Below are 13928 nucleotides of genomic sequence, written 5' to 3'. Positions count from 1 at the left end.
TTCCTACTGCTCCACCTTTAGCTTCTAGCATGGAGGTAATTTCAACTGCACACATCCTGAGACGCCCAAGTGAACTGCTAAAACACTGTAACCATTCACAGCAACTCCCTCTGTGTGTCAGGATGCTGTCTCCACTGGGCCCTGGGGACGGACTGCATGTGGAGGCCTGTTATCACTGGAGGTATTTCCAAACTGGTGCTTATCAACATTCTTTTTGATTTAAACTTAACTTATAATTTGGCTGCTAAAAAACAAGTTTGAAAACCATTGACTTAGATGAAATCCTGGTTGTATATTTTTATGAAAAGATAATTACCTAAATAACTGGAAAGGGGAACTTTGGCAATCTCCCATGCCAAAGGGTAGATTTTTCTATGACCCCTTGGCAGTCAGCAGCTTGAATAACATGGCCTATTACAGAAATACTGAAGCAATACCACAGACTTGAACTGCATGGGACCTGATAGGTGCTTTACAGAAACCATCAACCATGGGGTGGGCCCACTGGAATTTCAGAACCCTGTGAGGAGGAGGCAGAGACTGTCTTCCTTGAGAATTTATGCTAACAATGAAATGGAGAAGCACATGCTGGTTGAGTTATTCTGACTACGTGTTGGAAGATCTATCCCTCACGTTCCATCTTGGCATAAGTAACCTGTGGGAAAGGATACGAAGGAATAAAGGTGGGCCAAGGCTCCCTCCTGACATCTTCAGAAGAGAAAGCAGTGATGGTAGGGCTCTGGGAGTCCTGTTACAACTGGTGCAGAGCATCCCTGCTGGGCTCAGGCTAACTCCCTCTGGGTGGGCAGGCTTTACTAAGGAGGCCAAGTAAGCACATGCAGGGCAGGGAGCCAAAACAAAATGGTGGGGGACATCACAGCTTCATTTGGAAGCCTGGAGACCATTTCAGGTGAACCCAAATCTCCACTCCTTGACACAGGGGTCAGTGCTTGCCTCGCAGTCACACGTCCCAGGCTTCTGGCTGACTGGCTGCTCAGTGGTTCAAGCTTTTGCTTTTGGTGGCCCAGGCTTCAAGCAGTAACTCCAGCGTCAGGTAAGGCACAAAACCAAGAACATCACATCCTCATCTTTCTCTCCCATCCCATCTCTTCACCTGAAGGTCATCATTGAATCAACTGGTCAGCTGCAATTTCTAGGCCTTGAAGGGCTTGGAAAGATCCACTTCTATGTCTGAACCCTGATGCCCCCCCCCCACATGAACTTTGGACCTACAGAACCCTGTGAATTCATCTTGACATCAGGCACACACTGTGAGGTCAGCTCAGCAAGATCACATGGCAGCAAATGGTCCCATTCCTGACTGCCTCTTACTGGTTCTGCTTCAGTTTACAGAGAGCCCGCCCACCAGGAGATGCACCACCCCTGCCCTTCTGCATTGCTAGAATAAGGAGTTAGGGGTTACCGCAAAGTTAGGTCACCTCCTTTCTTCATCCCCAGCCTCACAACTTGAATGCTGAACCTGGAGGCCTGGGCTCTCTATAAGGAGAGGGAGGTTTCTCCATCCAGACACTGGACTGAGACTCATGGACTCTTGAGAAAGCAGAGATCAGTCACTCCATGCCTGAGTTGGAGCTATAGTTGGGGTTGGCCCAGTGGTTTCAAGGTCTTGAACCAACAGGGCTTCTTCCTAGGCCCTTGGGACTAGGGATGACTCAGGTTGTTCCTTGCTTTCTGTGTGCCCAACTGTGCTGAATCCACCTCACAGGCTCCTTGGATGAACGGTGGGGGTGATTGCACTATGTTCCACAGCTCTTCCCTGGGAATGGCAGCCACTGAGCACGTGGTCCTCACAGCCATTTCCCAGTGTCTACTCTGTGCTGGCTTGCCACCATCCCCTGAGCCTGTCCACACTGCCCTGAGTGACCAGCACACTAGGACACCTGTGTACTCCACACACAGGAGGCAGTGAGGACTCTGTGGGGCACATGCCCTCCTATTCCCTGTGAAGTCTGAGCAGGAGGGAGCCCAGAGAGCTAAAGACTGGAAGTGGCATGTGGGAAGCAGACTGAGGGCCCTGCTCGTGCAGTTCTGTGATGGTTCCTTTTGGTACAGTTTCCCTCATTCCCAGTTATTTTCTTCTAGAGAAAATGATGGGGTGGGAAAGGAGGAGGAAGAGAGGAGGAGGAGGCCCAGTGCTTGCCACCAACAAATGAAGTGGACTGAGAGTCTACAGATAAATGGCAAGCCCTCAGACAGGGCGGAAGAACAAGTCCAGGCCTTGGGGCAGTCCCAAACAGAGATGCTTTTCTTTTCCTCTGCTTAGCAGGAAGCCCCAATCTCGGTGATGAAGGCCCCCAGAGAACCCTGCTGGAAAAGAAGCTGAATTCCAGACGAGGTGACACAAAACTAGCCTCCCATGGGGTGGGGCCAGGGGCTTTCCTTTAGGAACAAACCTCCTCACAAGGAGACCCAGACAATACCTGCTTCACCACGGAGTGCCTTCTCCACAGCAACCCCTCTTTCCTCCAGCTGCCTCTGCTTCTCCTCCACCTGCTCCAGCTGCCGCTGGATAATCTATGGGAAAACAGAACAGTGTAAGTACCCAACTTTCTCTCTCACCTCCTAGCTTTCAGGAAGACAACTAAACTGTACAAACACAAACAGGGAGAAAAACAAATTAGATCCAAAAGTTGGAAAGTAGTCCATGGGCATTATGCCCAGAGTGTGGTGTGATGACCACCTACATCGAATCCCCCAGGGCCTTGTTAACAATGCAGACCAGGGCTTGTCATTAGTAAGCACCACAGTGTGTGGGTGCACATTAAAGGAGCGACCAGCCCTCTGCAGGGCAGTTCAAAGATAGAAGTGGATATAAGCTCCTGCAGGAAGGACTGACATTCTGCAGCCTAAGTAAGACCTTGCTAATAGTGAGGTTGCTAAAGCATTAGCAGGCGTTTTTGGAGAGTACTGCAGAAATCTTGTCTCTAAAAGATTAAAAAAAAAAAAATCTAGAATGGAGCAATATGCCAGAATCTGTTTGGAAGCACACAGTGAGAAGTTTCTCTGTGCTCCATGGGGACTGATAATGGTTACTAGAAGGACATTCAACCCAGCAGCAGCCAATGGTGTATATCTGGAGAATGTCACACAGAAAATGAAATAAAATCCGGGAATCCAATCAATGTAGAGAATGTGGATACAGAATAATGTTCAAGAAAAGGATTAAAAGACTGGTGGTTTTGATGCTTGCTAAACATGGAATTCAAAGGTGTATCTTTGTTGGTATTTGGTTGGTTTGCTGTTAATGTTTCTCATTGTTGTATGAATACAACTATATACATATATGTATATGTATACGTATGTATATACATGTATGTATATATGTATATACGTATGTATATATATACACACACACACAATTTCATTAAAAATCTTTTTTTTAACGTCTATTTATTTTTGAGAGAGAGAGAGAGAGTGAGAGCTCAAGCAGAGGAGGGGCAGAGAGAGAGAAAGAGACAGAATCCGTAGCAGACTCAGCACTGTCAGCACAAAGCCTGATGTGGGGCTTGAACCCATGAACTGTGAGATCATGACCTGAGCTGAAGTTGGATGCTCAACTGACTGAGCCACGCAGGCAACCCTCATTTTAAAAACCATATTATATTTAGATATCTTCTATACTTTGTATAAAAAATTATTTTTTGTTCCATGAAGAAAATCTAGAATGGTCTAGGATCTGTGAGGCCTGAAGATAGAGGCTGATGCCTGGAGGACAGCTCTGACCTGGAAACCCCAGGCCCATCAGAGGCTGCCAGGTTGCCTCTTGACAACAGCTGACTTTACAATGATTACTCCAGAGCAAGGAATTTAGGAAACTCAAAGCATGGCTCTTCCTTTCCTATGAGTAACTCCACAAAATCAAGGCTTCTACAGTTGCATCGAGCCAGATGCTTGTGGCCTGAGACTTTGGGGCTATTCTCTCAGTTATCAGGGATACCCCGTCTACCTCTGCTCTGTTCTCTTTACCTACCCTCATTGTGGACAAGGACAAGCATGTTAGAGAGGAGGGTGCTCTTTCACACTTGGAATTGTGGCCCCTTTGGGGATTTTACCTGAGCTCGGTGTAGCCGCTTCAGTTCCTCTTGCTTGGCCTGCCTCCTAGCTGCCTTCTGCACACGCCGGGTCAGCTTGGCGTTCAGTTCCTCCTCTGTGTAAGTTCTTGGCTGGAGAGAACGAGAGAGATTTCCTAAGTCAGGCGCAGCAGGCCTGGGACAGGTTTGGATGCTGGTTGTCAGGGGGCACAGTGAGCACTGTCCCTAGGTTGCAGCTGCCCTTCTGCAGAGTGCCCGTGGGGTGGACAGGGAGCCGTGAGGTGTGTGCAGACTCCCAGGCTGCAGCTCAGCCAGAGGCTTCACTGACACTCATCCTTGCTGGAGCCCTAAATGCTACAGGGTACAGCTAAAGATCTGCAAGTGAGATACTTCCCCACTGTGACAGGGACAGGAGGCTGAGTAGGGACTGACTGAGGGCCACATGCTCCTTTATCACAGAAATCACTTGTTTCCCATGTCAGGATGGGAATGTCAGGATGTCTGGTCTTTTTGAGATTTTCCAGGGGTAAAAATATGGTAATTAGTTCCCCTAAGCCTCCTGCTTCTAGGAGACATATAGGGAAAGGAAAAAGAAAAATCAGGATCCTTTTATTTTCTTATTTAGTATCAAATGCTACTTTCTTCAGATGAGTGATATTTATAAGGTTCTTTAAGAAGTAACATCTGAAGTAGAGAAAATTGGGATGCCTCCATTCTAAGTTTGAGTGAACCCCAAACTAATACAGTCTGAAGGGACATGTGGAGGTGAACATGGACTGACTCCAGGGTCTGCACAGAGGCAGCAGTGGGCCACTGAGAAGGAGGGAGGAAGTGGTCTGGCAGGGGGTTTCAGCCAGTGCAAGCCCCGAGGAGGCAACAGGCCAAATCCAGGGCAAATCCACAGATGCATCTGCCTGACAACCCCACCTGCAAATGTGGGTACCAAGGGCACAAGACAGTGTCAGATGCCTGGAGTAAACACTGAGCAACCACCAAGAGGCACATGCTGGGGGTGGGGGGGCGGTCTGCTTCTATTCCTAACATCTTATTTCCTCCAAGGAAAAAAAAGAGAGAGAGAGAGAGACTTTGATAGACTTTAAAAGGTACTTCCAAATTCAACTCAGGAGTATAGTCTCGTAATCTTTATTTTAAGAACTCAAGTGATCATTGAGAGCCAACTGAGCAGGTAAGTCTGAAAGGATCATCATGGTGTTCTAGCGCCCTAAGCATTTCACCTCGCAGGTCACAGAGCTGAGGGCTTGTGAACTCCCGATTCCTGCAGTGCCCAGTCCCAAAGGGGCAGCCCTGGAGTGAAATTACCACATGCACTCCAGCCAGTGAAGAGCAGGGGATCTCACCTTCCTCCATCATGACACAGCTAAAGAAAGTTCTGCTGCCAGTGTTTGCTACTGCTCCATGCATGTGTGAACAGTTAGTGAGGATGTGGCCGGAGGGCCAGGGCTGGGGGCTGCTCCGGGTGGTTAATCACAGACACGCATGCAACAATGACCAGCCATGGGAATGAGACACTACCTTTGATGCATATGATCTCCTGAATGCCAAGGCGTGTGGTACATAAATCAACTTTTAAGGGGATGGCAACAGAAAACAAAACAGAATAGTAATAATAACAATTAAAAAATTAAAACTAGAACACAGAAATGGAGTAAAATCAGTTAGAAGTTTAAAACAAACACACAAGACTAAAGACTTAAAACACGTGATTATTTTTCACAGTGTCACACAGGACTACGTAAGTGAGGAACCTGATTACATAGACCCCAGCAGCAGAGTCTCCGTGAACCCGGTTTTGAATAAGGCCTGGGTTCACTTTTATACTGAGAAGACAGCTTCTTCCTCACTATGCCCCAAATCTCTGTTCTCTTTTTACTCTCCCTTGTGTATAATAAACGAAAACTGTTCAAATATATGGTTATATATGCTACTTCTCCTTCAGTATAGCCCATTTGCTTGTGGAAATTCAGACTACTTCTTTCAGCTCAGTGTTATGGTGGGGGGGAGGGGGACAGGTGGTGGGAAATTCCTGTTGCCAGGGACACAGACCACAGATACAGGGCAAACTGACTATAAAACCTGTTCTCTTCCAAAAGGCTCTCTCCTGGCAATGTTCTTTTTTATTTATTTTAATTAATTTTTTAAATGTTTATTTATTTCTGAGACAGAGACAGAGCATGAGTGGGGGAGGGGCAGAGAGAAAGGGAGACACAGAATCAGAAGCAGGCTCCAGGCTCTGAGCCATCAGCACAGAGCCTGACATGGGGCTCTAACTCACAAACCTTGAGATCATGACCTGAGCCAAAGTCGGTTGCTCAACCGACTGAGCCACACAGGCACCCCTCTCCTGGCAGTGTTTTTGAACAGGGCCAAGGTGGGTTTCCAGGGGACCACCCAGAAATCCTGAATGGGGGTAGGGGTCATTTCTTGATTATACAGTGTGATAGGGACCTCAAATAGCATAGATAACTGATATTCACCAGATATATGTCAGGCACCTATGTCAGTGAATGCAACCTCTTCTCCACTAAACCTTGAGCAGAGCTGCCCAGAGCTAAGGTTAGTTACATTTGCTCTCTCGTCTTCTCACCAGCCCCAACAAATGGCTAAAAGGCAGTAAAGGAGTAAGGGAGGAGAGAAGAGCCAGGAGCTCTGGATGCTGCCGACGAGAGATTCTGAGAGCTTCAGGATAGACTGTAACCCCCTGTTCCCTTGTTGCTTCTCTGTGCATCAGTGTGGGCCAGTATAGTGGGACTGCATTTCAAGAGCACAGTGGCTCAGAGCAGAATGGGTCTCCCTTCTAGCAGTGACACTGAACTTTAAGTGTGTACGTACTGCCTCAGACTGACTCTTCTCTGCCACAAACCAGAGGGAGAGGATGAATCTCATTATAACAACAAGTCCATTAAAAACACAGAAGACACAGAATTTCCCCAAGCAGCAAGTAAACCACTCCACAGGAACTATGTAACCACAACCACAAGGAACAGCACTTAGTATCTGTACCTGTGGCTGGTGTACAAAGTAAAGGGAGTGGGGGCAATCACCTACTGATTTCTGGCAGAAGACAGGTACCAACTTGGCAGGGGCAGCGACTACAGGATTGAAATCATGATGCATCTGTGGTGTGCTGAGAAAATGAGGCCAGCCACAGAGCTGAAGCTTCTGCTATGAAACGCCTTGGCCTGACCCAGCGCAAATGACAGGCCCGTGGCTAGGCCACAGGGATCAAGATGCAGTGCGCCATTTGTATTTAAAGTAAGACTGAGGCAAAGAAAAGAGGTGGACGTGAATTACCTTTGGTTGGTAGGATTACGGGTGATACATATATTTAATCTGTATTATCTTAACTTTTCTACATAAGCATTTTCAATAAAAATAAGTTGTTCTCAGTTCCAGTTGTTTTTCTTTCTATCTTTCTTTCTTTTTTTTGAAATGAAACAAAACTCAGGTACTTGTTTCACAGATGCCTGACTCAGAGATGGGTCTATGATGCAAGAGGAACCACTTCCCCCAACTGTGTGGGCCCGGTTGCTCAGGTAAGGCATGTCAACAAGATGCTTCTTCCTGAGTCAATCCCAGCCACACTGTCCCTTTAGGTATCCCCTCTCCCTTCACTTCCTGCTCTGAAAATTTTCAAACATAGGAAAAGTTGAAAGAGGACAGTGAACCCCTAGGCCCAGATTTGCTAAATGTTAGCATTTTGCTACATATTTGATATATATAATCTTTATACATCTTTAAAAAAATGATTTGTAGGCATTTTTTATGCCTACAAATTCTAGCACATTCTTCTTAAGAACAGATGTTTTCCTATATGACTGTAGTACCTTAATGTCTTACAAGGAACCTGGCATTGATGTGATAACATTGCATATCTACACATATTATACCATCCATGATCAAATTCACTTAATTATTCCAAAGTGTCCTGTATGGCTGTTTTTGTTTGTTTTCCTGCTTTAGCTTCCATCCTTAAAAATACATAGTACCTGCTCTCGCCCAGCCCGACACCACACCATGGTGGGATTCTGGTCAACATGTCCTAGGCTCAGCTTTGTCTTGAGTATTCTTTGCTTAGTCTATAGCAAATGGCTCTGCCTTTGTGGGGCACACATGGAATGTGAAGTCCCCAAGGCCTCTGATTCTGGGGTTCTAGGAGTGGGGTCCATGTAGGAGGGGAAGAGCTACCTATGGGGCCAGTAAGGCCCCAGGAGAGGCTGTTGTCAGTGACATGTATTACCAAGAACATGGCCTTGGCATAGCCAGCTTGGGCAGTCTGCCACTCTGCATTCTGCCAAGATTAACTAATAGAGAAACAGTGGAGAGACTGACCACAGATGGGTGTTTCTGACCAACAGGAGACAAAATGGCTGAACGTCTGCATGGAAGCAAAGTGACCTTGGACCTTGGTCCTTCATGGACCCCCCCCCCCCAGCCCTCCCTATGGCAGTGCCAGTCCCCAGTGTCAGGACGTGTTGAGGCACCCGTATACATATCCAGAAGCAACTCTTAGTTCCAATCCCAGGATCAATACCACTGCCTGGGAAAGCACTTGATAGGAGGCACATGAAACCAGGTCTCTGCAGGAGAGAAGGCACACAGGTCCCAACCCTAACTCCGTGCTGTCCGTGCTGGCTTGGCTGGGACAGGTAGAAGTTGGCTCTGCACATGGAGGGCAGGATGAGAGGCCTGGCTGTTTAGGTATACTTCTAGGAGAGTGGATAGGTAAATAGCTGGCATGGCCAAGGGAGACCAACAGACCAATAATGAGAGGAGAACTAAAACATGGGTTTCCTCCAGTTGACCAAGTTGCTAAAAGCTGGATTGAGCTGGGAGCAGGGAGACTGGAAATGGCTGCAGAAGTCATCTTTACTGAACAGGTGTGTGCAGGGCATAGGTCTTCCATGGCAATTGCCTGGAAGTTGATGGAGAGGGCAGACTCAAATCCAAGCCCTGGGGAGCCTTGTAAAGAAGGCACATGATGTTCTGGGGAAATTTCTCATTCAGAAAAGGGAGCTGAAAGTAGCTGGGACAGGAGGGTGAGTGTGTGTCCCAGGGCCAGAGAATGGAGATGGAACAGCTTCAACCACTCCTGAGTGCTGCCCAGGCCTTTCTGGATTGTAGTTCGCACCCCATCATTGTCTCTGTGACACAGAGGTTGTGTTAGAACTTCTCTAATCCCTCTCTCTCTTCCATCTTCACTGTATCTACACAGAGCTACAAGAGCCCTTGGAAACCAAAAGATTGAATAAATATCCAAGGGGGCTAGTGATGAAGGAGTGTTCCACATTGAGGTTTTACTTTTCAGGAGACTTGAGTGGCCACATCATCTCCTAAGCCTGTAGTAAGAGGGACCAAGTCAGATACACAGTGCCCCACTCAGCACAGAACCCAGGGCAGTTTCCTGGACCAGTTCTTTTATAGCAAAAATTCCTCTCTAATCCACAAACATACAAAGCAGGGGTGATTCAGCCTCTGTCTAGAGATGCCTAAACCGTGTTGTCCCTGTCCAAGCCTCCACCAGAATGTGCGGCACGAACAACCCTTCTCCTGTCACTCTGGGCATTGGTGGATGCTATTCCACATGGGATCTTTGAGGACAAAAGAACAAATGGACAATGCCAGCTGCTTGCTAAAGATCTAGTGACTCTTTGAGTGTGGAATGCCTCTGTCTTCTTCCCAAGAATTAAACACAGGAACTCTTGCCATTGAAGCAAATAAGCGCCAGCTGTTCACTGAAAAAGCCCAAGAAAAGAGCTCCCTGTATGTGTCTCTTTCTTGGAGCTGGGCTGGGCTCAGGAGACAGCTGTGTGTCTACTGGGAGATCAGAGGAGGGTGCTCACTTTCAACCCAGGGCTTGAGATGTGCTTTCCCTCTCTTCCACCTCACCGAAGACCAATTACACAGAGGATGAGAGTCAAGTCCTTGACCCCTTCTGAAGCCCCGTTACGGATGGGGCCTACATACCTCTCGCCTGGACTTCTGGGAGGACCTCTCAAGGATGTCGTCACTGGAGAGGTCAGAATCCTCTGAGAAACTCAACTGGCGCCGCAGCTGCAGCTCTAATGGGATGGAAAGAAGAGGCAAATCGAGGACACCACAGTACTTTCCTGATGTCTATATTCACACAAGCTGCCCAGGGGAGTGGGGTACAGATTTTATTTCTTTCCAGTCTGAGTGGCTCTTAACCCATAGTGGGGAGCCAGGAGCTTGGAGGCTGACACCTGTGCTGGCCGGGGCAGCGCTAACACTGAATAGAGGCCTGCCTGGTTCCTCCCGGCAACGCTGCGCTCCGCCTTGCTCAGAATCAGGCTCTCCTCTGAGGTGGTGTGACTTGAGGAAGTGCACAAACCTCCCGAGTCTCCCTTACTCAGTTTCGAGCCGGGTTTTACCATTAGTCTATCATGCAGAATATGCTGTGTGAGCTCATGGTTCAGTTTCCTTCTCCCTCACCCCGTTAGCATTGCTCCTAAGGACCCTTAGGGAGGCAGCATGAGGAAATGGATCTTAAGAGAAGAACCGATGGCTGAGAACACACACCTTATGCCCTGCCCCAGGAAGGGTCCCTTGGTGCTGACGTACCTGTTCTCACGACAGGAGACATCCTGTGCTTGCCAGAGTCCACAGTGGCACTGCTGGAAGGGGTGCTGGAACAGGACTTGTCATCACCCTTCTTCTTCTTGTCCTTCTTATACCCAGAAAAGACTGACTTCCACAAGGACTTGGGTTTGGCGGCTGCTTCCTCCAGGAGGTTTGGGCTGGGTTTCTCTGGGGGCCGGCCCTCACCTTTGGACTTCTTCTCTTTCTTGTTTCTGCGGGGGGAGAAGAGTGACGATCTCTTCTTGCTCTTCCCACTGGAGCCCTCGGATGAGGTGACTGAACCATCTGGGCCCCCTGAGTCCGACGGAGGGGAGAGGACCTCCTCACTAGTGGCTTCATGCTTCAGGGTGGGCTCCCTGGGGCCTTTGAGAACTGGGCGTTTAGGGGACTCGAGGCCAAGTTCTTTGCCCTTGGAGGGAACTGAGGAGGCTTTGCGGGAGGTGCCTCCTGGGGGCCTGGAGGTCCCAGCTGCCATCTCCATCTCCTTCATCCTACTCAGCTGCTTGGCCATAGCGTCTCTCAACGCCTGGCTCTTCACAGACTTCTCCCTGGCTCGCATGCGCTCCTCAGCCAGCTCCTTGGCTTCTGGAGAGACTAAGGGCAGGACCCTCTTCTGTGGCTGGACCCCACTCTCCAGAGTAGGCAACCTACCATTCTCCTTGGTTAGGGGTGGATGGAGGGGCCTCTCGGTGCGGGACCAGCAAGAGGGGGGTGTGAAGAACTTCTCCTGCAGACTTGAGTCCTCTGTCTTGTCATCATAGGTGTCCTCCACGTCATCAGCAAAGGGGATCTCATCCACACTCTCCACAAACGACTTCCGCACCTCCTCTCGAGGGGGCTGGACAGGCTCTCGGGGGGCCCTCATAAAGGATGCAGGTGGTGGGGGTGGGATTACTGAGGCCTTGGGCTCGGTCTCCTTATGCTCATAAATATGATATGGCTTCCTTCGAAGAGTTGCGGGCTCCTCATCCTGGGGTGGGGGTGGGGGTGGGCTTGAAGGAGGAGTGAGCATGGTGGAGTCAGAGGTGTTGAAGCTCTGGCTGCCCAAGGTCTTCATATTGGAGGAGCTCCCATGAAGGCCCAACCCAGAGCTGCTCGACAGGTCTCTCCTCTCCTCATGGGAGCTTTTCAGCTCTCTGTCAGATGGGGACTTGGGGGTTGGCAGCGAGGGCTGGTCGCCATCTGACTTCGGCAGGCCCAGCCTCTTAGGAATAGGTGGAGGTTTTAGAAGCTGGAGCCCCTCACTCTGAGGAGACTTCTCAACTGAATAGGATTTTAGGGACACTGGTTTAAAGGCCGGGGAGGGGAAGCTGGACTCGGACACCTTGCTCCGATCCACGGGTGTGAGTCCGAGGCTACGGCGGATCTCGGCACTCTTCATCCAGAACTCTGCCACCAGGTCATTCCGCTTCAGGGCTTCATCCACAGCAAGAGGGCTGCCCAGTCTGTCCTTGGTGTCCCCTTGGGTCTTCAAGGGGAGGGGAGCCAGGGGGATGGGTGTTTTGGCTGGAATGGGCTGGAAGCATATGGGGGACTTGGTGGGGGATGGAACAGTGGCCTCAGAGGAAGGCTGGGGTTGGGAGCAAATGGGGAGCTGGGTAGTGGTGGGGGTAGAGGTGGCCAGCGGTGACAGGTGCTGTGAACTAACTGGGGAGGTAGGTGTCCTGGCTTCTGGCAGAGCCACTGGCTGTGATCGGATAGGAGAGTGCACAGCTCTCTCATCACTGGGCACTTCTTCTTTGGGCTTCTCTTTGGGGAGCAAAGGCTCAGGGAAAAGGCTCTCCTTGGGCAATTTCACCTTGGTAGCAACAGAGGCAAGTGGGATTCGGGCCCCCTACAGAAAAGGAAAACAGAAGTTGCTTAGAGAAGGTAGTTTGATGGTCAGCAGAGACCCCTTGGGGAGCTCGCTCAAAGGGCCTGTGTTTGTGAAATAAATTCCTCTCTGCCTTTTAAGCTGTTAGCCAAATGGCTCCAGGAGAACCTTTCTCCCCCTTCTGTTCTATTTGTTCAATTTTTAAAACCACTCTACTTTGTTGAACAGACTCAGCTTTCAGGGTTTGGTTCACCTCAAACACATTCTATGTTCTTTGTGCACTAAAATGGACACTGGCCAAAGCACACTAATGGATCCAGCTCTCACTCCTGACCATCGACCCCAAGAGCTCAAGATCTCTGATGTATGAAAATAGGGACCAACACTTTAAGATTTAAAATAGATATTTTCAAATTTAAATTTTTTAATTTTTTAATTTGAGAGAGAGAGCGGCGGGGGGAGGGTCAGAGGAAGAGAGAGAGAATCTTAAGCAGGCTCCATGCTCAGTGCAGAGCCCAATGCAGGGCTTGGTCTCATGAACCCTAGGTTTACGATCTGTGCTGAAACTGAGTCAGATATTCAACCAACTGAGGCACCCAGGAGCCCCCAAATGGCAATTTTTTATACTCTACACATCATCCTTCCCAGGAAGCTCAAAGATCCAGACATTTCTGCACGAATCCTTATATCATCCCACCCGAGAGTCCCAGTAAACCTCCCGCAGTTTCACAGATGAAATCACCAAATTCATCTTGCTTCTTGGAATCTCAAAGACCAAATCAAGCTAACCCAGGTCGTCAGTTTGGCCTCCCTCCCTGATGTGTCCTCCAGATAGCATTTCCCAAAACATGTTCCACAGGACATACTGCTATGATCTATTTACGTAGCATTCTCCAATGCGTGGCTCACATGCCACTGGTAATCTGGGTGAATACACATATATATATATTTTTTTTTAATTTTTTTTTTAACGTTTATTTATTTTTGAGACAGAGACAGAGCGTGAACGGGGGAGGGGCAGAGAGAGAGGGAGACACAGAATCGGAAACAGACTCCAGGCTCTGAGCCATCAGCCCAGAGCCCGACGCGGGGCTCGAACTCCCGGACCGTGAGATCGTGACCTGGCTGAAGTCGGACGCTCAACCGACTGCGCCACCCAGGCGCCCCTACATATATATTTTTAAAGTTTATTTATTTATTTTGAGAGAGAGAGCAAGAACAGTGGTGGGGGAGGGGGAAGAGACAGAGAGAGAGAAAGAGAGAGAGAGAGAGGGAGAATCCCAAGCAGGCTCCATGCTGTCAGCACAGAGCCCAATGTAGGCTGGATCTCACGAACCATGAGATCATGACTTGAGCCAAAGTCAAGAGTCAGATGCTTAATTGACTGAGCCACCCAGGCACCCCTGGATAAGTATTTTAAATTTTAAGTCATACATTCATTTTAA

At 48.9% G+C, this 13928-nt stretch overlaps 1 protein-coding gene across 17 annotated transcripts in view; it reads right to left on the bottom strand.

Moving 5' to 3' along the window:
• MICAL3 (microtubule associated monooxygenase, calponin and LIM domain containing 3) overlaps positions 1-13928 on the bottom strand; it is a 224778-nt gene that overhangs the window by 16088 nt on the left and 194762 nt on the right. For 12 of the 17 annotated variants that reach the window (XM_047865310.1, XM_047865323.1, XM_047865309.1 and 9 more), the window contains 5 exons: positions 10653-12504; positions 10038-10132; positions 5586-5636; positions 4074-4184; positions 2442-2535 (listed from right to left, as the gene is read on the bottom strand). In XM_047865310.1, the coding sequence (XP_047721266.1) occupies positions 2442-2535; positions 4074-4184; positions 5586-5636; positions 10038-10132; positions 10653-12504 (2203 nt within the window). Of the gene's footprint in view, positions 1-2441; positions 2536-4073; positions 4185-5585; positions 5637-10037; positions 10133-10652; positions 12505-13928 lie in introns of those variants that run through there. The other 5 variants (XM_047865314.1, XM_047865316.1, XM_047865322.1 and 2 more) reach the window with 3 other exon arrangements.

The sequence above is a fragment of the Prionailurus viverrinus genome, chromosome B4 (genome assembly GCF_022837055.1).
Source record: "Prionailurus viverrinus isolate Anna chromosome B4, UM_Priviv_1.0, whole genome shotgun sequence".
In the NCBI taxonomy this organism is placed as follows: Eukaryota; Metazoa; Chordata; class Mammalia; order Carnivora; family Felidae; genus Prionailurus; species Prionailurus viverrinus.
The sequence above is the reverse complement of the archived record's forward strand: the minus strand, read 5'-3'. Positions and strand labels throughout refer to the sequence as shown.